General features: G+C 35.5%; 1 protein-coding gene across 7 annotated transcripts in view; it reads right to left on the bottom strand.

Annotated features, from left to right (window-relative positions):
• The window catches only part of TRIM37 (tripartite motif containing 37), a 143,253-nt gene that overhangs the window by 88,418 nt on the left and 28,327 nt on the right, over positions 1-26,508 (bottom strand). For all 7 annotated transcript variants that reach the window (XM_027034246.2, XM_027034247.2, XM_027034244.2 and 4 more), the window contains exons 9-11: positions 13,675-13,799; positions 7,167-7,217; positions 5,710-5,791 (exon numbers count right to left, since the gene is read on the bottom strand). In XM_027034246.2, the coding sequence (XP_026890047.1) occupies positions 5,710-5,791; positions 7,167-7,217; positions 13,675-13,799 (258 nt within the window). The remainder of the gene's footprint in view (positions 1-5,709; positions 5,792-7,166; positions 7,218-13,674; positions 13,800-26,508) is intronic.

The raw sequence follows: 26,508 nt of genomic DNA, 5'->3' as shown, positions 1-26,508 counted from the left end.
TGAAAAGCCTCACAAGCCAAATACAGACAACTGAAAATGGAATGAGCTGCTCAACAGATTATGAACTGAGTACAAGGATGCCTAACATTAACAAGTCTGAGAATTAAATGCAGTTAAGTCACTCTAAATTTTATACACTTATAAGTTCTTATTCTTATTATAAACGAATGTATAGGGCCTTTCATGATAACTCCCGAGATTACATAGAAAGTGCTAGGAGTGAAATAAAAAATAAACAGCGGAGAAATAATAAAAACAAAGGAAGGAGAAGGGCAGAGCCAGGACATCTCTCAGAAAGCAAGTCACCATATTTATTTTTGATTGCCTTATGACACTGGATATCCACATACAAATGAAATCGGGTCCCTACTTCATGTACAAAAATTAACTCAAAATAGATTAAAGTTATAAACGTAAATTCTAAAACTATAAAACTATTAAAATAAAACATAAGAAAAAAGCTTTATGACATTAAATTTGGTAAAGATTTCCTGGCTGTGAAACCAAAAGCAAAAACATAAATTTAACCACATCAAAATTTAAAACTTCTGCACATGAAATGTTAAAAGAATAAAAAGAAACTTACAGAATAGGAGATAGTATGTATAAATTATACATCTAATAAATATGTGTAATCATAACCCCTAATAAGGGGTTAATATCCAGAATATATAAATTCCTACAACTCAACACCAACAACAAAATTTTCAAATGGGCAAAGGACTTGAGTACACATTTCTCTGAACAGGATGTACAAATGGTCAATAGGCATAAGATGCTCAATATTACTAGTCATTAAAGAAATGCAAACTGAAACCAAACTACTACCTCATTCTCATCAGGATGGCTACTATCAAAGCAGAAAACAAGTACTGACAAAGATAGGGAGAAATTGGAACCCTTGTGCATCACTGAGAGTATAAAATGGGGTAGTTCCTGCAGAAAACAGTGTAGAGGTTCCTCAACAAATTAAAAACAGAATTATCATTTGATTTAGCAATACCACTTCTAGGTACATAGCCGAAAGAACTGAAAGCAACATCTTGAGAAGATATTTGCACACCCATGTTCACAGTAGCACTATTCACTAGAGCCAAGAGGTAGAAGCAACCCAAGTGCCAATCAACAGATGAATGGATAAACAATGTGTGGTATAAACGATGTGTGGTATACACACTGGATGTTGTTCAGCCTTAAAAAGAGAATTCAGACACAAGCCACAAAATGGATCAACTTTGAGGACATTATGTAAGAAGCCAGTCACAAAAAGACAAATACTGTATGATTCCACATATATGATATCTCTAGAGCAGTCAAATTCACAGAAACAAAAGGTTTAATGGTGGTTACCCAACTGAGGGGAAGGAGAAAGGGGGAGTTATCATTTAATGAGCAGAGCGCTTCAGTTCTGAAAGATGTAAAAAAAGTTCTGGAGATTTGCTGCACAACACGTGTATACACTTAACAATACTACATGTACACCTAGAAATGATTAAGATGGCAAATTCAGTGTTAAGCATTATTTGCCAAAGTAAAAAAAGAGAATAACATCCTTATAATGAAAACATTCTTGAAAAACATACTCAAAGAATAGATCAAAATTGTAACCCATTTCAAAACAATCCATGACACTAAGAAAACAGTATGACAACCTGCAGAAGGAAAAAAAAAATTAACAAATAAGAATAGGACATAAAAGAATAACATACCAGAATTAGAAACACTCAGAAATCAGGTGATAAAACTAAGGAAAGAATTAGAAATAAAAGAAAAAGTTATTTAAGAAATAATCACTGAACTAAAAAGAACATGAGAGCAAATAAACAAAACAGATCTTGTAAGTGAACTAAGGAAAAATTTTTAAATGAAAAAGAGGAGCATCTGGGTGGCTCAGTCAGTAAAGCGTCTGATTCTTGATCTTGGCTCAAGTCATGTTCTCATGGTTCATGAGTTTGAGCCCTGTGTCAGGCTCTGTGCTGACAACATAGGGCTTACTTGGGATTCTGTCTCTCCCTCTGTCTACCCTTCCCCCCCAATTATGCACTCACTCACTCAAAATAAACTTTAAAATAAATGAACGAGGGGCGCTTGGGTGGCTCAGTTGGTTGAGCATCCGACTTCAGCTCAGGTCATGATCTCACGGTTCATGAGTTCGAGCCCCATGTCGGACTCTGTGCTGACAGCGCAGAGCCTGGAGCCTGCTTCAGATTCTGTGTCAGCCTGGAGCCTGCTTCAGATTCTGTGTCTCCCTCTCTCTGCCCCTTCCTCGCTCATGCTCTGTCTCTGTCTCTCAAAAATGAATAAATGTTAAAAAAAAAAAATTAAAAATAAATAAATAAAAATAGAAAAAATGAATGAGTGAATGAATGAGTAAGAAATGAAAAGCTCATAAGAGTAGAAAGTGATAAATACTGAAGACAGGAAAAGAAATCTCAAAATACAGATAATACACCAAGTCCCAAGAAAAAAACATAATAAATACTTAAAACTAGAATTCAGGAAATATTTTCTTAGGGGGAAAAAAAGATGGGATGCCTAGGTGGTTCAGTTGGTTAAGTGTCAACTTTGACTCAGGTCATCATCTCTCGGTTTGTGGGTTCAAGCCCCACACTGGGCTCTGTGCTGACAGCTCTGAGCCTGGAGCCTGCTTCAGATTCTGTGAATCCCTCTCTCTCTGCCCCTCCCCTGCTCATGCTCTGTCTCTCTCTGCCTCTCAAAAATAAATAAAAAACATTAAAAAAGAAAAACAAAAAAGATCTAAATCTACATACTGAAAGACACCAGCATATAATGACTCAAAACAACCAAACACATAATAGTAAATTACTGGACTTAAACAAACAAAAAGATTATTTGGGCATTTAGTCCATATCACTGAATGCTTTTAAGAATTAGTTTATAATCAGATTTTACCTAATGGAAAATGGAATTAAACATTTAAGATACCCAATGATAGAAAATACAAGCTATGGATTTTATATCCAGCAATACTGGCTTTAGAGTATATAAATACAAACTTTTCAAAATATAAAGTCAGGGAATATTGTTTCCACTAGCTGTTCCAGTAGAATCTACTAGAGAATAAGATTCGGACATCAAAACTCCTACTTAATATGGCAGAAAGTGGGGAAGGGGTGTGGGGAACATGGAGTATAAACAAAAAAATATAAACAAAAGCAGTTCTCTGTAATCAAATTGATGGTAGAATTAAGACTTCCTATCCTGAAATATTTCTGTCTATAAGATGAAATAAAGCAGATGAGTGATTGGTTATATAATTTCCAAAGGCTTCAAGAGGTAGGATTCCTCTAGGTATTTATACAAAGGATTCAGGTATGCTGTTTTGAAGGAGCACATGCACCCCAATGTTTACAGCAGTGCTATCGACAATAGCCAAACATGGAAAGAGCCCAAATGTCCATCGACAGATGAATGGATAAAGAAGATGCGGGGGGGGGGGGGGGGTGTGTGTGTGTGTGTGTGTGTGTGTGTGTGTGTGTGTGTGTGTGTGTGTGTGTGTATGTAGTGGAGTATTACTCAACAATCAAAAAGAATGAAATCTTGCCATTTGCAACAACGTGGATGGAACTAGAGTGTATTATGCTAAGCAAAATTAGAGAAAGACAAATATATGACTTCACTCATACATGGAATTTAAGATACAAAACAGATGAACATAAAGGAAGAGAAGCAAAAATAATATAAAAGCAGGGAGGGGAGGAAACATAAGAGACTCTTAAATACAGAGAACAAACTGTGCGCGCTTGGTGGGGTTGTGGGTGGGGAGATGGGCTAAATGTACAAGGGCCATTAAGGAAGACACCTGGGATGAGCACTGGGTATTGTAAGTAGAGGATGAATCACTGGATTCTACTCCTGAAATCATTATTGCACTATACACTAACTTGGATGTAAATTTAAAAAAATATACATACATAATAATTTTTAAAAAAGGGATTACTAAAATGGAAGGAGACACAGGTGTAATATAAAGAGATTAAGTAAAAACACTCCACAGTCTTGAACTTGAATTATAAATGTAAGCACTGACTCATGAGTTATTTTATCTTTAAAAAAATACATATATCAAAAAAAACCCCAGTATTTAATTATATAGCAATTTTAAAGTGTTCATAAATATATTTTGTCTACGGAGATCCCTGGAGCTTATCCAATTCAATTTTATCCATATTCCTACCCAGTTTTCTCGAATTATATTCTTTGGCCTAAAAACAACATAACAACAACAAAAAACCCCTATAATGTGTATCAATAATGAACTCTAATGTAAACTAGAACTTTGGATAATAATGTGTCAATAGGAGTTCATCAACTGTAACAAATGTACCACTCTGGGGCAAGATATGTTGATAATGGAGGAGCATGTACACATATGGGGTCAGGGGGCATATGAAACTCTTTACTTTTTACTCAATTTTGATGTTTAACTCAAAACTGCTCTAAAAAATAAAGTCTATTAATAAATTTTAAATAAATAAATAAATACAGATTTCCCCCTTTCCAAACATCTAACATATTTATCACTGTATTTCCTAGCTCCCTTCACCAAGGAGGTTAGAAACTGTGACCAACCTCATAAAAATAAGCATCCCTAGCACTCAGTTTGGTCTTGAAATATCACTTCCCACTAAAAGGAATCAGGACTCTTTGAATAAAATGGCTGACTCCAGATATGGAGTAGGAAATGTACATAATGAGCCTAGAACATCTTGCCATAAATATGAGAATAAGAAAGCTAACTCCTAAGAATCACTACTAGGGACTTTTAGAGTCAGAGCAAAGTGACACAGAAGCTAACTTAAAGACATTACATATGTATAAATCCATGAATTCATAATAACATTTTTAAAAACCTAATTGATCACTTCCAGAAAATACTAAGGATAACTAGTAAATAACAGGAAAAAATTGTTTCTTCTTTATGAACTATAACCATGGGTAGCCAAATAACAGATAACGGGAAGCATCTCTTAGAAGCGTATCTTTATAAAAGTTATTACAAATAAATGAAAAACAATAAAATGAGAATATCACTATCTTACAACTTCCAATGAATTAACAGATGTAGGCAATGAACATCGATAGCTGCCAATATCACAATAAGAGATGCAACCAGACATGGTGTGATAAAAGAACACACTACTACTTATACTGTTGCCATAGGAAGCAACTATATATCTCTCATCATGTCACTGCATCCAGCTGCCAATTTGCAGAAAATTCCTAGGTCAAAGGAACACACTGAAATGCACCATGAGTATGCAATCAGCATACATGTATTTTTTTATGGCTTTCTGTATCAATAATTTATTTTTATTTAAAAAATGATATCTAAAATAAGAATTTTAAATATTTCATCTAAAGATAAATATCTTCCTAGAAATAAGAAATAAAATTCATGTAATGTCAAGGTTTATACTGTTCATTTTAACTCATTTTTTTGGTATGCTTAGTAATCTACCCTATAAAAAAACCATAATATTGTCATTACTTTAACTCTTTACTCCACTAAGAAAAGTGAACCAGGGAGCATCTTTCTATCTGTTAGATGGGATACTGCCTGATTCATGAATTGCTTAATAAAGTAAATGAAATTGTCAAATTAAACATAAAAGTGAACCACTGTGCTACAGAACACTGAAAGAAAGACCCTGGTTTCAAAATTCATTAGAAATATGAAAAACTTACTGGGTAAACTTTTAACCTCCAACAAAGTCCTGAAACTTGAAGAGGTGGACTGTAAACAGGGTCTGCTCGCTGGCGCAAAGTGCTGAAGTAAAAGAAAACCAACCAAATCCCAAGATCAAAACTGCTGTGAAATATCAACAGGCAAAACCAAACTCTAAGCACTTTACTTATGTTACTTATTTGCAGTCCTAAACAAGTAAATGAAGGTGCTGAACAAGTCAAGACTCCACTGCATAAATTTATATATACTTACATTCTGAAATAAGGTTTAATGATACTGAAATATTCAGCAGTATCTTTTCAGTTTCAAAATTGGGACATTCAAGGGAAAAGGAAAATATAAAGAAAAATAAAACCAAGTGTCCTGAATTTAATTACCACTTCAACAAGCAGTCTTTTACCATTAAAGAAAAAACCCAATGGGCTTCTTCCTCACATAGCTGTAGTACAATTATCCTTTTCTAATATGGAAAAACTTAAGAAATATGCTTAATCTTAACATATGTGGGGATATCCTCAGAAAGTTTGTATTTTAGCCAAAAAATTATCCCATAAGAAAAGACAGATGGAGGAGGGCGCTCCAGCCCCCACTGTGCCACTGCGTGGCCCAGTCGGTTAGGCATCCAATTCTTGAATTTGACTCGGGCCAGGATCTCAAGGACGTGAAATCAAGCCCTGCGTCAGGCTCTACACCGAGCATGGAGCCTGCTTAAGATTCTCTCTCTCTGCTTCTCCCCTGCTTAGGTGCTCACGTGCTCTCTCTCTATTATCTCTCAAAAGAAAGAGAGATAAAGAGAGAAAGAGAAAGAAAGAGAGAGAGAGAGAGAGAGAGAAAGAAAGGAAAGAAAGAGGTATTAATCCTCAAACTTTGGCCTTTGGTGATGGTTATCACCTCCTAGAATTTCTCTCCCCAAGGCAAGGCCTTTTATTTCATGGTTCCCCATTTCCAAACTGTCTTTGAAAACAAGTCCCTTTAAGACCTCAGCGTTTTAAGATCTTTGTTTCCAATCTTCAAGAAAAAGTAGTAAAAGCTAACAAAGTAACATGCAAGTTATAAAGCATAAAATTTCTTATGACAATGGCCTCTCATTCACAATTTCTCACTTCCAGCTAAGATAAATGGACTCAAATCGACTTCCGAGGATGGGGGGATGGTCATTGACCTTAAAAATCCCATTCGCCCCACCTTAGCAAAGGCTAAGTGGACCCTCTTCTTTAGAAGGTCCATTTAAAAAAAATGGTTTCTTTTCCCAGACTAGATAGAGAAGCAATCTGTCCTGAAGATAAAATACAATCCAGACAAATGACCTATATGTTTCTAATATGAAACTTGCTTCTTCTAAGATTACACACTGAGTGACACAGATCCTTGTTCTGTATTCTACCCAAGAATGATACTTCCTGGCTCTTACTTAGGTAGACATACAAAACAAATCTCAGTAGTCAAAAACTCTTACCTGAAATTCTCTAAAACAAAAGTAGCTGAATCATAAGATGGTACTAATTCACTAAAAAGAAGCAAAAGGTAAAATAATTATTTAAGTTTAAAATTTCATTTAATTAAAAAACAAAGTCCCTCAGTAATATCTTTAAAATGTTTTTAAACTAAGTCCCTAAGAAATATTTTTCAATCCTTACTAAATACGGATATTAAACCAAATGAATTTGTAAAACCATCAAAAGCTAACATCAAAAGTTTTCAATTAAATTGGAGACTCAACAAATAGTTTATAAAATAGTTGGGCTTTTTGAGAAGCAACAAGTAAGCATTAAAATAAGCATAAGAGACTCTCAAAACTACTCATGGAAATAGGAAAAGGAAGGGTGCTTAAGTCGGGAACCTAAAATATGAAACAGATATAAGGAAGTTTAGAAAAAAACAAAAGAAACAGCAAAAGACATCACAATAAATCCCCAACTTCAGTCTCTAAAACAAATTATGAGGAATACTGATGACCTTAAATATTTTAAGAATATTAACTTGGAAATACCATTTTATGGAATAAGAATACATAATCACCTAGGGGCAAATAGAGTGGATAAGCAACAATTTCTTGGCAAGGCAAGATTACCTCAGGCAACTTAACTTTAGTTCCATACATTCTTCTCTAAAGAGAACTGAACTACAACACAACCACAGGATATACCCTTAGATATATGAACAGTCTACAGTACTGTCATTCAAACACTTCAAAAGTCAGTCAATAAAACATTTATGATAAAGACACTATCATATACAGTATTGTAACATAAAATATTCTGTATTTAATAAATAAAATTATAGAGGCGCCTGGGTGGCTCAGGGTGAGCAACCGACTTCGGCTCAGGTCATGATCTCACGGTTTGTGAGTTTGAGCCCCGCGTCGGACTCTGTGCTGACAGCTCAGAGCCTGGAGCCTGCTTCTGATTATGTGTCTCCCTCTCTCTCTGTCCCTCCCCCACTCATGCTCTGTCTCTCTCTGTCTCAAAACTAAATAAACATTTAAAAAAATGTTTTTAATAAATAAAATTAATAAAATTATAAATTTACCGAAAAGATAAACTGCAAGCCATTTCCCTGTATCCTCAGATATATCTTCTAAAGTTTAATTCATGAAAATTCATTATTACCAAAATAAAATATATGATAACATCTACAGCACTTTCACACTGTGATAGTGCCTAAAGAAATTAGTGGTTTGCCAGTGAAAACACAGCATAGATTTAAAAATATATTATTTTTTATTTTATGGTAAGTATGTATAGCTAAATAGCTCATATCTTTTTCACATAAGTATGGGGTTTGCCCTGCAATAGTTAACTATATAGCTACTATCCTACCGTCAAACACCCCTAACCATATTCCAAGGCAGCTGTTACCTTTTCTTAAAACACTCATATTCCTCACTCCCAGATGTTTGCCTCGTTAATCTTTACTATTCTTTCAAGTAACAGATTAGAAGTCACGGTCCATTGAACGTCTGCTCTAACTTCTCTCCATTATGTTTCCGCACATTCAGTATACCAAACCCCAATTAGTAGAATGAATGTAAGCAGTACCTAGAAAGCCTACCTGGAACCACAAACCTAATCAGAGCTTCAAGGAAATGTCTCCAGGACAGTTTCCAAATTTGGTCAAGTCATGACATGCTTTTGTTTATAATTTCATGCAAGTTCCAATCATACCAGCGTTGGTTCGTTCTCCCACCAAATTCATAACATCTTTCATAACGTTTTTTCCACCATATCCTTAACATCCAGTGCTATACATTTCCTTTGTTGTTTTGGCTGGAAGACCAAACTATTATTCTGTCATATTTTTGTTAGCCATTAAGGGTCAAAAGACTTCACCACAAAACTAAAAGGCCACTGCTAGAATGGGAGAAGATATTTGCAAATGACATTTCGGATAGCGGGTTAGTATCCAAAATCAATAAAGAACTTACCAAACTCAACACCCAAAATACGAATAATTCAGTGAAGAAATAGACAAAAGACATGAACACTTTTCCAAAGAAGACATCCAGATGGCTAATAGACACATGAAAAGATGCTCAACATCACTCATCATCAGGGAAACACAAATTAAAACCACAGAGATACCACCTCACACCTGTCAGAATGGCTAAAATTAACAACTCAGGCAACAACAGAGGTTGGCGAGGATGTGGAGAAAGAGGATCTCTTTTGCACTGTGAGTGGGAATGCAAACTGGTGCAGCCCTCTGGAAAACAGTCTGGAGGTTCTTCAAAAAGTTAAAAATGGAACTACCCTATGACCCAGCAATTGCACTACTATTTATCCAAGGGATATAGGTGTGCTGTTTCAGTGGGGCACATGCACCCCAATGTTTATAGCAGCACTATCAACAATAGCCAAAGTATGGAAAGAGCCCAAATGTCCATCAACAGAGGAAGGGATAAAGAAGATATGGTATATATGGTATATATACACAATGGAGTATTAATTACGCAGCAATCAAAAAGAATGAAATCTTGCTATTTGCAACAACATGGAGGAACTAGAGGGTATTATGCTAAGCGAAATTAGTCAAAGACAAGTATTGTATGACTTCACCCATATGTGGAATTTAAGATACAAAACAGATGAACATAAGGGAAGGGAAGCAAAAATCATATAAAAACAAGAAGGGGGACAAAACATAAGACACTCAAATACAGAGAACAAACTGAAGGTTGCTGGAGGGTTGTAGGTGGGGGCGGGGATGAGCTAAATGGGTAAGGGGCATTAAGGAAGACACTTTTTGGAACGAGCACTGGGTATTATACATAGGGGATGAATCATTGGAATCTACTCTTGAAATCATTATTGCACTATATGCTAACTAACTTGGAGGTTAAATAAATAAATAACCAAACATACATACATACGTACATACGTACGTACATACATACATACATAATAAATACCAAAACACAAAATAAATAAGAGAAGGAGATGATACGTTTAACTCAGAACAGTGGAGTGGAAAGCTTAGGAGCTAAAGAGCTAAAATAGATCACTAAAGCTCACTGACCAAGAGAGTATAGTATGATGTGCCCAAGCTGTCACTTGCAAGAGAAAATGATCACATTCAGAGCACAGAAAACCTCTATCAATCCCAGGGTATTGTGATGTACTCCTATACATGTATAATTTTTAGGGAAACTTTTTGAAAAATAACATTGTTAACAAATTAGTGCTATGTGGCAGCATTAAACAGGATGCATTATACAGCTGACCCACACTGTTCAAAGATCAATTGTAATTGATTACGAAATACTAGATTTTAATATATAATTCTATACTATTTAATATGGAATATACACCCAGTAAGATTATTAGTTTTTCTTCTTCTCTCCTGTGTAGCACAATAGTGCTGAACATATAGTCTTTAATAAATAACACCGCACTTGTTCAATGACTTTTTATTCTCCATTGTGGCTCCATCACAAATCAACTGATGGAACTTAAGGCAATCCAGTCCTAAGATCTCAAAGCTTAGAAACATTCACCACTGCCTTTGTACATCTAAATTTGATCTGTAACTTAACGTCAACAAAGCTACAAGCCAAAATGTCCAGTAAGGCAGTAAATAAGCATTATTTGGGAGAGAAAGGGTCCTAAGGTGAACTTTATCTATGGAAAGCTCCTTAATTTGTCATACTTAAAAAAAATTTTTTTGGTCATTTCCTCTTTGATGTCCCTCCTACCTGCCTCCCTTGCTCCCTGCCCTCCCAATTTCAGTCCCTTCTATCTACACCGAAAAAAACAAGATAATGAAAAGGGACTGTTGGGGTTCTGAGCCACTTAGGCAGTTAGGGAACAGAAAGCAAAACAATCACTGGATGTAAGAGAGATTGACAAGAAATCTAAAGCAGAGGTGCCTGCCTAATGAGACAGTGCAAGTAGTATCAGCATAAGAGTTTACCTGTATTTGTGGTTCCCAAAATTGAGGACAGAATTACTCAGGATGCCCAAGATTCATTATCTAGACATCACCTCCAAATATTGCCAGGCAATAGGCTTGGGAATTTGCATTATGGACAAACACTCCAGAGCTGGCTTTGATATGTGATCCATGCACTATACTTTGAATTGAAAACATTTACCTTTATATACGGTATTTACATCAAAACTTACGTTTCATTCCGCGGTGATGGATGGTTCCAAAAAGGTATTCTTCAAAACTGAAATGACTGACCATGTTATCAAAGAGGCAGCCTTTCGATATTGGTGAATATCCTTAGTTCACCTAATCTACTTAAGGATAGCAAATACCAAGTACTTTTAGTAATATTCAGTTCTTGATTAAAATAGGAATATTATATCTGGCTTGTTAATTCAGAGAGAAATGAAGACTTAATAGTCAGTGAGATCTACCTGAGTTCTGGCTGTCAAAAGAACTTTTTACCCTTCTGTTTATAGGACTATGGGTGGTGATAATCCTCAGGAATGCATCTGTGATGAGGAACAAGGGCTTACACCAGAAATTCTAAACCAGGGGCAGTTTTACTCCTAGGAAGCATTTGGCAATGTCTGGAAATATTTTCATCACAACTATAAAGGAAAATGTGCTACTGGGACACTGCTAAACATCCCACAATAAACAACAAAGCTCCCTCAACCCCACAGAAAATTATCCTGATCAACAATGTCAAGGTTGAAAAACCCTGGCTTGCACTATTCAGTTGAGTACCATCAATGCCCTGTGGCCATCAGAGGGCACCACATATCAGAGAAAAAAGAAAAGACAATTATACATTTTTAAAACAAAGGCTATTTCCTTTAGGTAACACAGCCTTCAACATACTAAACATGTGGCAGTATTTCAAAGCCATCTTTAAAGTCTAAGATGGACTAAAATCTGCCATACCAACATTTTTATCTGAGGCAGTGGTTTAACCTCTCTTCTTAGGAACCAACTAAGGAGATTTTAAATGAACAAAATACAAATGCCTATTTGCACCCAATGTTATGGACCATCTGTGTCCCCCAAAATTTGTATGTGGAGGCTCTAATCCCCAATGTATTTGGAGACAGGACCTTTCCAAAAGAATCCCAAATGAATCTAATATACAGCTAATGCAAGAAACCATTGCTCTAACACTACAGGGCAAAAATGCTTGAAAGAATATGCTGTTCAAAAGAATTCTAAGACTACCCAAGATAAAAACTAAAAGGAGGTAATTAAGATTACCTGAGGTCATAAGGGTGGGAAGGACCCTAACTCAATAAAGCTCGTGTCCTTAGAAGAGAAAAAGATACCAGACACTGATCTCTGTGCTTGAGAGAAAAGGTCTTGTGAGGACACAGGGAGAAGGCTGTCTGTAAGCAAGCAAGAAGCCTCATCAGAAATCAGATTTCCTAGCACCTTGATCTCATACTTCTTGCATCCAGAACTATAAGAGAATAAACTTCTGTAGTAGAAACCACCCAATCTGTGTTATTTTGTTATGGCTGTTCAAGCAGACTAATCTATCTGCAGATATTTTATTTCAAATGACCTGAGGTATGAACCAGCATTGGTAATTTTCAATAGAATCCCAACTGAGTCTAACATACAACTAATGTCAAGAACCACTGGTCTAATACCACAGTGCAAACATGCTTGAAAGAATATGCTGGTTCAAAAGGATTCTAAGACTGCCCAAGACAAAAACTAAAAGATGCATAGAACACAACCAGCTGTTTCCTCCCACCACCTTTTAGGATCTGGAGGTAACATCATGTCACCTTCAGAATCTTCTGGCTTTCATCCATATTCTGAGTTTTGTTTCTGGCAACATATATGTAAACAATGAGATATAAATTAAATTCAAGAGGTAAATAAAAGAATGACCATACTGCATCATGGATGGACCTTGAGGGTATTTTGCTACATAAGTCAGAGAAAGACACATACCAAAAAAAAAAAAAAAAAGGGTCAGAAGGTATACACTTCTAGTTATAAAGTAAGTCATGGAGATATACTAGATAGCATGGTGACTATAGTCAAAACTGTACTGCAAATTTTAAAGTTGCTAAGAAAACAGATCTTAAAAGTTCTCATTATAAGAAAAGTTTTTTAACTGTTTATGGTGACAGATGTCAACTAGACTTACTGTGATCGTTCTGCAATACTTGAAAAGGTCAAATCATTATGTTGTACACTTGGAACTAATATGTTACATGTCAATTATATATCAATTTAAAAAAATGAACAGACAGTGATTAAATTGGGATCAGTTACTTTTTCTACAGAAGGTGATACTCCAGGAAGAAACTAACTCCTAATTCAAGATCATCTCTTTACAGTCAAAAGTGTAACTCCACCAGAATTTTTAACCAGATTTACATGTATATAAAGTTTACTAAACCACATCATTATAAATAACACCTTAAAAACCATAGAGTTAATTAAGAAAACTAACATTCTTTTGAAACAAGCATGTGCATATGCACATAAACGTTAAATGAAAATCAAGTTAAAAAACTATGTCGCACCTGGTAAAGTCTGGTGGAACAGGAGTGGTAACAAAGGACGCCATGGGCTTCCGATGAACTTGCTGAAACATCATGAGGATCTCTGAGCTCTTAGATATCAACTCACTCTTACTACAAGACCGCAGCTGTGTGAGGAAAACAATCAAATAAACAAAAGTAATATTCACTGGCATCACAAAATCTTCAATAAAGAATAAAAATAGGAATTATTTTGGCCATATTCTAGAAAAAAAATGAGATAAAAATAGAATGACTCTTTCAAAGTGGTTTTGAGAGTTAAGAATCTACAAAGGATCTAAGTTATTTCCATTCTAACAGTAAAGTCACTGAGGAAATGTATTTGATTTTTTTTTTTTTTTTTTTTAGCATTTATTTATTATTGAGAGACAGAGACAGACAGAACATGAGCATGGGAGGGGCAGAGAGAGGGGGCAACACAGAATCCGAAGCAGGCTTCAGGCTCTGAGCTGTCAGCACAGAGCCCGGCGCAGGGCTCGAACTCATAGACCACAAGATCATGACCTGAGCTGAAGTCAGACACTTAACCGACTGAGCCATCCAGGCACCCCAAGAAATGTATTTGATTTTAATGCATTTTTCTCACCTTGCATGTTAGCATAAATCCAACTATAAGCAAACACAACTGGCATAGAGAAGTTATTATATATACTAATGAACAAAACTCTATAGGTCAATAGCCATCAAACAAGGATTTCTCAAACTGCATTCCGAGAGAGAGAAATGTTAGGATGTAACAGACCCAGAGAAGTCTATCAATTTGGAAAACACTACATTATGTAGTGCCAAAGGTTAAAAACTGAGAAATTCAACTCCAGTAAAATAAGCATAATAGTTAAAAGACTTTCTACTCCAGACAATCAATTTGAAGTCCTAATTCTGCCACACACTAATCATATGACTTTCAGAGTCTGTTTATCTGTAAAACTGGAATCATATCTACCACTGCTTACTTCACTAGGACTGTTGTAACAAGTATGAAGCCATATGTGAGACAGCTTTATAAACTGTTACAGGCTAAACAGTGCCTCCACCAAATTCCTGTTGGTCATAACCCCTAGTAAGTAACTCAGAATGTTAACTATATTTGGAAATAAGGTCTTTAGAGGATACAAAGAGAAAGCAGTGTCTCCAAGAGACACCTCAGGGGAAAACAAAACTTCTGACACTTTGATCTTAAAACTCCCAGTCACCAGAACTATAAGAAAATAAATTTCTATTGTTTAAGCCTCCTAGTCTGTGATTTTGTTAGGGATGCCCTAGCAAAGTAACACACTCTCAAATGCCATACAGATGATATTCATAATACTACAGTTAGGTTTATATTTTTTAAATGACAGTTGCTTATAACTCATGAAGAATAATATGATACGATATGACTGGTATCATACGACAAATATCAAAACCTACAGCTTTTATAAAATACTTATTGAATGTGGGGCGCCTGGATGGCTCAGTCAGTTGAGCATCTGACACTTGCTTTTGGCTCAGGTCATAATCTCATGGTTCAGGGGATGGAGCCCCACACGGGGCTCTGCGCTAGCAGCAAGGAGCCTACTACGGATTTTCTCTCTCCCTTGCTCTCTGCACCTCCCCCATTCTCACTCACATGTTCTTGCTCTCAAAATAAACTCAAAAAAATTATAAATAAATAAATATTGAATGCCTATGATGAGTGTCCTTCCTTGACCCCATTTCCTCCAAAGGTAACTCACTCAAGTTTATATCACTACCATGTGTTTCCACATGTATTACGTGTTCAGCAATGTTCTGAATGTTTTTAGACTTTACATAAATACGACCAAGCTACATCACCATGTAGCCTACATTTTTCACTTAACATTGCTTCTGAGATTTGTTTATTGGTATCTACAGATCTACTCATTTCAGCAGTTTTAAAGAATATCATTGCATCAATATAATATGTTATTTTTCTCTGTCAATGAACATTCAGGTTGATTCCCATTCTTCATTATTAAAACTCTGGAGAGAAGACCCTTGTGCAGTTCCTTGTACACATATGCAAGTTTCTCTAGGATTTGAATTACTGGTTGAAACATACGACAACTTTAGCAGATCTTAGCAAACTCCTCTCCAACATAGTTTACATCAGTACTACACAAGTTCCCTCTGCTGTATATTGTCAACATTTACATTTTTACCTATTAATTTCTGCCAACTAATGGGTGTAAAATGGCATTTTGTTGTGGTTTTAGTTTACATTTACCAGACTAGCAATGAAACTTCACATTTACTGGTCTCTGTACACTTCTGAAAACTATCTGTTCATCTGCCTTGCCTACTTTTTGAGATTGCTTTAGTTATTTAGATTTAAACTGTATTTCTTTATAAATTCTGGATAGCAATTCCTGTTCAGGTTAGGAGTAACAAGTATCTTTTCCAAGTCTATGGCCTGTCATCCAGGTTGTTGAATTTCTTTTTTAAAGTTTGAATTTTAATGCATTCAAATCTTTCTATTTTGTACCTACTGTACCTTAAGAAATCTTTCTCTATCCCACATCAAAGGTATTCTCCTCTAAACTCCTCTAAAAATAATCAAATTTTGCTACTGATGTTTAGGTCTTTAGTCCACCTGGAACTAAGTCTTGTGTATAAAATGAAGATCAAATTTTATTTCCCACATATTCCCAAATATTTATTTCCCACATATTCCCAAATATTTATTTCCCAATATTTGTTGAAAGGCCCACCTTCTCCATTTCTGTCATGTAATGTATCAAGTCTCCACACATACCTGGGGTTCTGTTTCTGGGCTTTTTATTCTGTTATCTTCTCGAACTGTCCTTGTGCTGAAACTTGTGTCATAATTACTATATTTTCACATTATGTCTTGATATATGACAGGAATTTTAACTTATTTTTTTAATCTAAGACTATGCTGGCTATATGGGGCCCCTTGCTCTTTCACATTAATATTGGAATTTTACCAAATTCTTAGAAAATTTATGTTGAAATAAAGGCTGAATTGCACTTGTAGAACGGTATCAATAGCACCTTTATAACATTGAATTTTCCCCTACATAAATACACCATATTCCATAAAATGTAGTAGGCTATAAATTATTAAACATTAACTATTTTATGTGCTAGTATGAAAAAAACTTCACTAAATTATGGCTGTACTCAAAATCCTTAGTTTTTGTTATATTATGAACAGGATTATTTTCTGAGCTGTTAGCACAGAGCCTGACGTGGGGCTTGAACTCATGAACTGCGAGATCATGACCTGAACCAGTCAGCTGCTTAACCGACTAAGTCACCCAGTCGCCCCAAACAGGATTATTTTCAATTAAGTTTTCTAGCCGATTATTTCCGATATTTGATTTCTGTCTTGATTACATATCCAGTAACCAAGATAAGCTCACTAAAAAGGTGTAAGTTACATACTTTCTACGTAGATAACCATATCCTCTACAAATAACCAATTTTATATCTTCCTTTTAATATATTTCTACCACATTTATTGTCTTGAGGCCCCTGGATGGCTCATTATGAACAAATGAGTTAAGCCTGCTTCAGAGTCTGTGTCTCTCTCTCCCTCTGCCCCAACCCTGCTCACACTCTCTCTCAAAAGTAAACATTAGAAAAAAATTTTTTAATTTATATATATATATATATATATAGTTGTACCATATTTACTGTTTTAATTTAATACACAGGAGTAGCACACTCAGAAGTGAAACGACAATATGAAGCAACCCTGGATTCTTTATCAGAGCTTCACAATTTTTACCATTTAGACTGTTTCCTATAAAATAAAGTTAAATGGGGGCGCCTGGGTGGCTCAGTCGGTTAAGCGTCCGACTTCAGCTCAGGTCACGATCTCGCGGTCCGTGAGTTTGAGCCCCGCGTCAGGCTCTGGGCTGATGGCTCAGAGCCTGGAGCCTGCTTCTGATTCTGTGTCTCCCTCTCTCTCTGCCCCTCCCCAGTTCATGCTCTGTCTCTCTCTGTCCCAAAAATAAATAAACGTTAAAAAAAAATTTTTTTTTTTAAATAAAAAAATAAATAAATAAAGTTAAATGTATAGGTGCCTGGGTAGCTCAGTTGGTTAAGTGTCCGTTTCAGGTCAGGTCATGAATTTGCGGTTCATGGGTTCAAGCCCCGCATCAGGCTCTGTGCTGACAGCTCGGAGCCTGGAGCCTGTTTTAGATTCCATGTCTCTCTCTCTCTCTCACTCTGTTCCTCCCCTGCTTGAGCTCTCTCTCTCTCTCTCAAAAATAAAGATTAAAAGAATAAAATAAAGTTAATGTAGTTCCCTTTTATTTTTTTAATGTTTACTTATTTTTCAGAGAGACACAGAGAGCGAGTGGGGACAGGCAGAGAGAGAGGGAGACACAGAATTCAAAGCAGTCTCCAGACTCCAAGCTGTCAGGACAGAGCCTGATGCAGGGCTCAAACTTGTTCCTTTTTAGTCTTAGTTTGCTAAGTAATTTAGCCATGAATGAAGATCAAATATAATAATGTTACTTTAAAAATTAATATTATCCTGTTCATTTTTATTTAAATGTTCATATAGTTTTGCTCTGTAATCTCTTGAGTTATAATCAAGAAGATTTTTCTGATAGTGAAACATTCCTTTCATTCCTTTGGGTAACCCTACTTGACCTGGCTTTTTCGTTCTTTATTATGGTTTTATTTTTTAGTAATCTATACATCCAACCTGGGACTTGAACTCAAAATCCTGAGATCAACTGTCGCATACTCCACTGAGCCATCCACTGGTCTTGCGCTCATTTGTTTTTGTACATATCCTACTGATTTTTAACTGCCAGTATATATTTAAGATTTTGGCATTTATGTTAAAATAAAATTGAGCTTTGGGGTGCCTGAGTGGCTCAGTCAGTTAAGCATCTGACTTCAGCTCAGGTCATGATCTCACAGTTCATGAGTTCGAGCCCTGCCTCAAGCTCTGCGCTGACAGCACCAAGCCAGCTTGGGTTTCTCTCTCTCTCTCTCCCTCTCTATCCCTCCCCCCATGTTCTCTCTCTCAAGTAAATAAACTTTAAAAATAAAATATTGAGCTTTAATTTTCTTACATTGTTCTTATGACAACTGGTTATTAATATTAGTGTTATACAGTCTTGAATGAGATCTAGTACTTTGGTATTCTCTAAGAAAAAATTACTTGATAGGCAAAAGACATTTAAAAATTTGGTAAAAATTTTCCATTAGTCTGAATTTGATGCCTTTAGAAGGAGACTTATCAACAATATAATTTACTTAATGTTTCTTGTTTAAGTTATATACTTTCTTAAGTGACTCTAGACAATTACAATTTCCTAAAAATTATCCTCGTCATGTAGATTCTACCTCAATAATGTTGCTCATATTTGTAAAGCACACAGAACACTGGTATAAATATTTACTTTTAAAAATGATTATTATTTAAATTTCTACTGCATCTGTAGTTATATCCCAATTCTTCTTCCCAATACAATATTTAACACTTCCTTCAATTTTCTTGATAACCGTGCTAGAATTATCTTCTATTTAATGCATGCTTTTCAAAGATCCAATATTGGGTATGTTGATACTCCCAACTATTTCATGGCTCTCTTTTTTGTGAATTACATCACTATCTTCATGATTTCTTTCCATTTTATGCTTCTACACTATTGTTCCTTTATTAGCCTCTTTAGTTGAACACAACTCATTCATTCATAATTTTCTTAAATCGCACTTTAGACTATGTCTTCTTCTAAATATCCATTAGCGAAGTCTGGTATTTTAATAATTTATCATTTTTTTATTTTCTTAGAAATTTTCTTAAATGTTTATTTGAGAGAGAGCAAGCGAGCCCACATGCAGGGGTGGGGTAGAGGGTAGAAGGGGACAGAGGATCTGAAGCCAGCTCTGTGCTGACAGCAGAGAGAGCGATGTGGGGCTCAAACTCATAAACCATGAGGTCATGACCTGAGCCGAAGTCAGACTCAATTGACTGAGCCACCCAGGCACCCCAATAATTTATCATTTCAATTGCAATTCCTCTTAAGCTCAAGAACAATGTAGATATTTAACATATTTCAATGTATATTTGAATACATATGATTTTTAAAATAATATTGGTTTTTGATGTCTACCTTAACTATACTGTGGTCACAGAACATGTTCTTTACATAAGTTTCTTTAATTTCTTCAGACTTCTATATAACTTAGTACTTGGCTAGGTACTGAAACTTTTTTTTCTTAAGTTTATTTATTTATTTTGAGAGAGACAGAAACAGGCAGAGAGAGAGACACAATCCCAAGGAGGCTCCATACTGTCACTACAGAGCCCGATGTGGGGCTTGAACCCACAAAATTGTGAGATCATGACCTTGGCCAAAACCAGGAGTTGGACAGACAAGCCACCCAGGCACTGCAAAATGATTTTTTTAATACTGGGTTTGCAAATAATTTTGTAAACTCCTTTTTATGGATTTTTAAAAAATGTTTATTTATTTATTTTGAGAGACACAGAGAGAAAGAGAGAGAGCATGTGCACATGGGGGGGGGGGGGGGGAGCAGAGACAGGGAGAGAAAGAATCCCAAGCAGGCTCTGTGCTGTCAGTGCAGAGCCCAATGAGGGGCTCGATCCCATGAACCGTGAGATCATGACCTGAGCTGAAATCAAGAGTCACACAATTAAACAACTGAGCCACCCAGGCACCCTGGAGCAGTTTCATATGAACTGAAACAGAGCATGTATTCTTCATTTGGGGATGCAGGGCTCTCTATATACCTTTTATTTTTTTTTCCACATACCTTTTAGATAAAGCATCTTAATTTATTTTTTTTTCAAATACCCTGTATTCTTACAAACTTCTTTTAGTTGGTGCTATCAGTTTATTATTTAAAAACTCACTATAGTGATTTTATCAAAATCATTTAATTCTCTGCTTTCTACATTCTGAGTTTATCCTAGAATACAAAATCATAACTGTCCTATCTTCATACTCTCTTAAGGTAAACAGTTCCCTCTGTCAGTAGTCCTTTTTACACTAGTAATGTTTTTTTCCTCATTTTAAATTCCTCACCATTCTCTAGATCTATCTCTTATTAAGTAGATCATTGTGTGTTTTTTTTTAATTCAAATTAATCCTTTACCTTTATTTTTTTATTACTGATATTAGTGTCATTCACTGACAATAATACTCAAAATCCAGAAACAATTACTCAATTCAAGCCCTGCATTGAGCTTCATGCTGAGCATGGAGCCTGAGCCTACTTAAAAAAAAAAAAAAAAAGTCAAAGATTGTTCAATCAGATTAAAACATTAGACCCAACTGCATGAAGACACAGACTTTAAATATTTAAAAACAAATATATTAAAAATAAAAAGACAGAATAAGATATGTCATGGTAACATGAGTTAAAAGGAAGATGATGTGGCTTTCTTAAATAGATTTCAAAGCAAAAAATTTATGATAAAGTCATTTCAGGGATGCCTTCAGGGTGGCTCAGTCAGTTAAGCATCTGACCCTTGATTTAGGTTCAGGTCATGATCTCATGGTTCATGAGATCAAGCCCATGTCCGGCTCTGGGTTGATAGTGCAGAGCCTGCCTGGATTCCCTTTCTCTCTCCCTCTCTCTTTCTCTCTCCATCTCTCTCTCTTTCAAATAAATAAACTAAAAAAAAAAGAAAAAAAGGCATTTCATAGTGATGTTGGAAACAATTAAGAGGATGTAACAATCCTAGACATTTAGGACCTTAATAGTATGGCTTCAAAATACATGAAGCAAAAACTGATTGAACTGCCAGAAGAAAAGACAAATAAATACACAATTATTGCTGAAAATGTCAACAATCCTCTCTCAATAATCAAACAGGTAGAAAGAAAATCTACAATATAGTAGACTTGAACAACATCACCAACCAACCTGATCTCAAGACACTGCAATCAGAAAAAAACCAAACATTTGGAAACTAAGTAATATGGCTCAAAAAATAACTCACAAAGGAAGAAAATATTTTGAACAGAAATGTCTCAGATTACTAACCCCAGGTTCCATCTTAAGATTTCAGAAACAGAGCAAATTAAACTCAAACTAAGCAAAAGAAAGAAAACAATTAGATCAAAACAAAAATCAAGGAAATAGAAAACAAAAACAGAGAAAAACAAAAAGCCAGGTTCTTTGAAAACATCAGGAAAAATAGATATCCTCTAGCCAAACTGATCAGGCAAAAAAGACACAAACTACCAATACCAGGAAAAAGAAGAGGTAATATCACTGCATTCTACAAATTTAAAAGGATAACAAGAGGGGGTGCCTGGGTGGCTCTGTCAGGTGGATAGCTGACTCTTGATTTCTGCTCAGGTCATGATCTCAGGGTCAAGGGATAGAGCCCCATGTCATGCTCTATCCACGCTGAGCATGGGGTCTGCATAAGATTCTCTCTCTACCTCTAGCCCTCTCCCCTGCTCATGAGCTCTAAAATAAAAACAAATTAAAAAAAAAAAAAGGATACGTGAATATTAAGAACTATGTGCCAATAAATCTGGCAAATTCAAACGAAATAATTCCTTAAAGACTGAAACCACCAAAGCCTACTCAAGAAATAAGTAACATAAACTGCTCTATGTCTATTAAAGGAATTGAATTTGTAGTTGAAAACCACTCCACAAAAAAGGCCCCGGGGTGGTGGTGGGAGGAGTGAGCGGGGAGGGTTGGCGGGAAGTGGGTGTGGGGAGACGAACCCAATAAAAAAAAGAAAACAAGGCCCAAATGTCTTCACTGGTGAATTCTATCAAACTTCTAAAGGAACACCAACTCTACAGAACTTATTCCAGAAAACTGAAGAGGGCATACTTTAAAATTCTTTGAGACCATCATTACTCTAATAACAATACCAGACAAGATACTCTGAGAAAAGAAAACTATCATCTAATCTCTCTGAGGCATAAAAATGCAAAAATTATACACAATATCTTTTCTAATCAAATCCAATAATTCATTAAAAGGACAGTACATTGACCAAACCAAGGTTTTTAACCCAGAAGTACAAAGTTCATTTAATACTAAAAATAGTAATAATCCATATTAAGAAAAAGGAAAACCATATAACCTTGATACATGTAGAAAAAGAATTTGACAAAATCCCACATTCATTCCTAATGAAAATTCTCATCAAATAGGAACAGAATTCCAAAACCTGATAAAGAATATCTACATTAAACATCCAGCTAACATCATACTTAAATCAACATTATACTAGAAGTTCTGGTCAGTAAAATCCTGACAGGAACTACATAAAAAGCAGATCAAAAAGAAAATTGTGTGTATTCAGAGATAACATGATTATCTGCAGGCAAACCCAGAAATCTACAAAATAGTTACTAGAACTAAACTAAATCTAGCAAGATGGAAGCATACAAGACCAATATACAGGGGCGACTGAGTGGCTCAGTCAGTTGAGCAGCCGACTTCAGCCCAGGTCATGATCTCAGGGTTGGTGAGTTCGAGCCCCTCATCAGGCTCAGTGCTGACAGCTCAGAGCCTGGAACCTGCTTCCGATTCTGTGTTTCCCTCTCTCTCTGCTCCTCCCCCACTCACAATGTGTCTCCCTCTGTCTCTCAAAAATGAATAAACGTTAAAAAAAAAAAAAAAAAGACTAATATACAAAAACCAACTGTATAAGCACAAAAAATCAGAAATGAACAATTTTTAAAGACACTATTTACTATAACATTAAGAATTCTGAAATACTGAATAAATCAGACATAAGATATGAAAAACTTCTATCCTGAAAACTACAAAACACTGCTGAGAGAAATTATAAAAGACCTAAATAAAGAGTCTTCATGAACAAAGATTCAATATTAAGATGTCACATCTACCTAAACTAATTTATAGATCCAACGCAATTTAAATAAAACCCCAAAACTCTTTGTGGTAGAAGTTAACAAGCTGATGGGGCACCTGGGTGGCTCAGCTGGTTGAACATCTGACTCTTGATCTCGGCTCAGGAGGTGATCTCATGGTTCTCAGGATCAAGCCCTGAGTTAGACTTCCCACTGTTGTCACAGATTGGGATTGGGATTCCCTCCGTCCCTCTCTCCCTGCCTCGCACATGCGGGCTTTTTCTGTAAAAATAAATAATAAACATAACGCATTCTCTCTCAAAATAAATAAATAATAATAAAAAAAGAAATTAATAAGCTGATGCTAAAATTCATATAGAAATGCAAAGGACCTGGAATAGCTAAAACAACTCTAAAAAAGAGAAGAGTGAAGTTGAAGAGTTAATACTTTTATTATAAAGCTGCAGTAATGATGGGAATGCAAGCTGGTGCAGCCACTGTGGAAAACAGTACGGAGATTCCTCAAAAAACTAAAAATAGAACTACCCTACAACCCAGCAATTGCACTAGTAGGTATTTATCCAAGGGATACAGGTATGCTGTTTCCAAGGGACACATGCACCCCAATGTTTATAGCAGCACTATCAACAAGAGCCAAAGTATGGAAAGAGCCCTAATGTCCATCGATGGATGGATGGATAAAGATGTGGTGTATATATACATATACAATGGAGTATTACTCGACAATCAAAAAGAATGAAGTCTTGCCATCTGCAGCTTCATGGATGAACTGGAGGGTATTATGCTAAGTGAAATCAGTCAGAGAAAGACAAGTATTATATGACTTCACTCATATGAGGACTTTAAGAGACAAAACAGATGAACATAAGGGAAGGGAAACAAAAATAATATAAAAACAGGGAGAGGGACAAAACATAAGAGACTCATAAATATGGAGAACAAACAGGGTTACAGGAGGGGTTGTGGGAAGGGGGATGGGCTAAATGGGTAAGGGGCACTAAGGAATCTACTCCTGAAATCATGGTTGAACTAATTTGGATGTAAATTTTTAAAAAAATAAATAAAATTAAAAATTAAAAAAAAAATAGTGATAACTACTTAGCAAGTAATTACCATATGCCAGGCATTTATATTCTCATTCAATCCCTATAGCCATTCTAATAATTAGATATTATTGTGACTGGTTTATGGAGAGGGAAACTGAATTAAGCAGTTTGCCCATGGCTGCACACATGCACTGTCCTGGTCTCTGAAGTACACACTACTAAACTGTATTCTTCTTAAGCCTAAGTAAAGATTGAGCATATAGGACTGGAGACAGCCTCTTCCCCTTTATTTTCTCGACTGTAAATGTGTTAAGTGCATGGGGTCCTTGGATGGAGGGGGAATTAGAGAAAATAAAAAAATCTCTTCTTCAGATAACCCAAGATACTAGTTTCCTAGAAAGAAATAAGGAGAAAGCAGATACTAAAGGAAACATAAAATATCTATATAGCTTTTTTTTCCCCCAGGTGAGCAAAGTTTATAGAAGAAATATACTCTAGTTAAAAACTGAACAGAGAAATGTATAAAATAATCCCACCAGAGAAGATTGCTATTAATAGTTTGTGTATACTTTCCGGGATTTCTCCCACATATAATTCTTTTAAAATAAGATCATTATAGGGGTACCTCGGTGGCTCAGTCCGTTAAGCATCCAACTTCAGCTCAGGCCATGATCTCATAGTTCGTGAGTTTGAGCCCCACATCGGGCTCTGTGCTAACAGCTCAGAGCCTGGAGCCTGCTTCAGATTCTGTGCCTTCCTCTCTCTCTGCCCCTCCCCCGCGCAGACACTCTCTCTCTCTCTCTCTCTCTCTCTCTCTCTCTCTCTCAAAAATACATAAACATTAAAACAAAATGTTAAATAAGATCATTAGGTACACACATACTTTTCATCTAATAATATGTTACATAAATTTTTTAATGTCTTTATTTTTTCCTGGGAGTTCTTGGTGTTACATTGTCTGAATCTACAATAATTTATCTAATATTCTATTGATTTGGACATTTAAATTAGTTTTAAATTTTTCATTATAACAAATATTCTACAATAAACATTTTTATGTAAACATTTTTCAATGTGTATAAAATAAATGTAGAAGTGCAACTGTGCAAGTCAAAGGAAAGGCATATTTAAATTTTTAAGGACTAATGTCAAATATCCTGTGTTTTCTATTTCTGACCCATCACTGTACAAAAGTGCCTATTCCCTTCATATTTTTGCCAATACTGGGTATTATTAATCTTTTTAACATTTACCAGTGTGAAGAGTGAATTGTATCTTATTATTTTTTATTTAACTGTTAAGTTACTAAGCACCTTTTCATTTGTTTATTTGGCCACTTATATTTTTTCTGTGAATTCCCAATTCTATCTTTTTTCTAATGGTAATTTAATAATTTTCTTATTAATTTTGATGAAGTTCACAGATATTAGGGATATTTTAGCATTTGTCTACTATATATATATTACAAATTTGGTTTCCTAATTTGTCTTTTGACAAATTTTTCTTCTCCTCCTCCTGCTCTTTCTTCCTCCATTTCTTTCTCCTCCTTCTCCTCTTATCTCTTTCCGTCACTCTCTCTGCCATATAGATGTTTATAATTCTTTTGCCAAAGGCTTATGACCTTTGGACTTCAGGTATTTATTAGAAAGCCATTTGATAGTCCCAAGAGTATACAAATATCAATTCATGTTTTCTTCTAGTACTTTAATTTTTTTTCATAATCAAATATTTGATCTAAGTTGATTTCATTCAAATTTAGTTAGGAATCTAGGTTTTCATGTAAAATCATCTGCTTTAAAATGTCTGTTTTAAAAATATATGTGTTAGCATATGAGTCAAATAAAACAACCCTGGTGACCAGATTTGGCCACAGAATGACAAATAAATAAATAAATAAACAAATAAATAAATAAAGCTACAGTAATGAAAAATAGTGTGGTATTGGC

Source organism: Acinonyx jubatus, chromosome E1, assembly GCF_027475565.1.
Source record: "Acinonyx jubatus isolate Ajub_Pintada_27869175 chromosome E1, VMU_Ajub_asm_v1.0, whole genome shotgun sequence".
NCBI classification, from domain to species: Eukaryota; Metazoa; Chordata; class Mammalia; order Carnivora; family Felidae; genus Acinonyx; species Acinonyx jubatus.
This window is presented reverse-complemented; position numbering and strand designations above follow the sequence as displayed.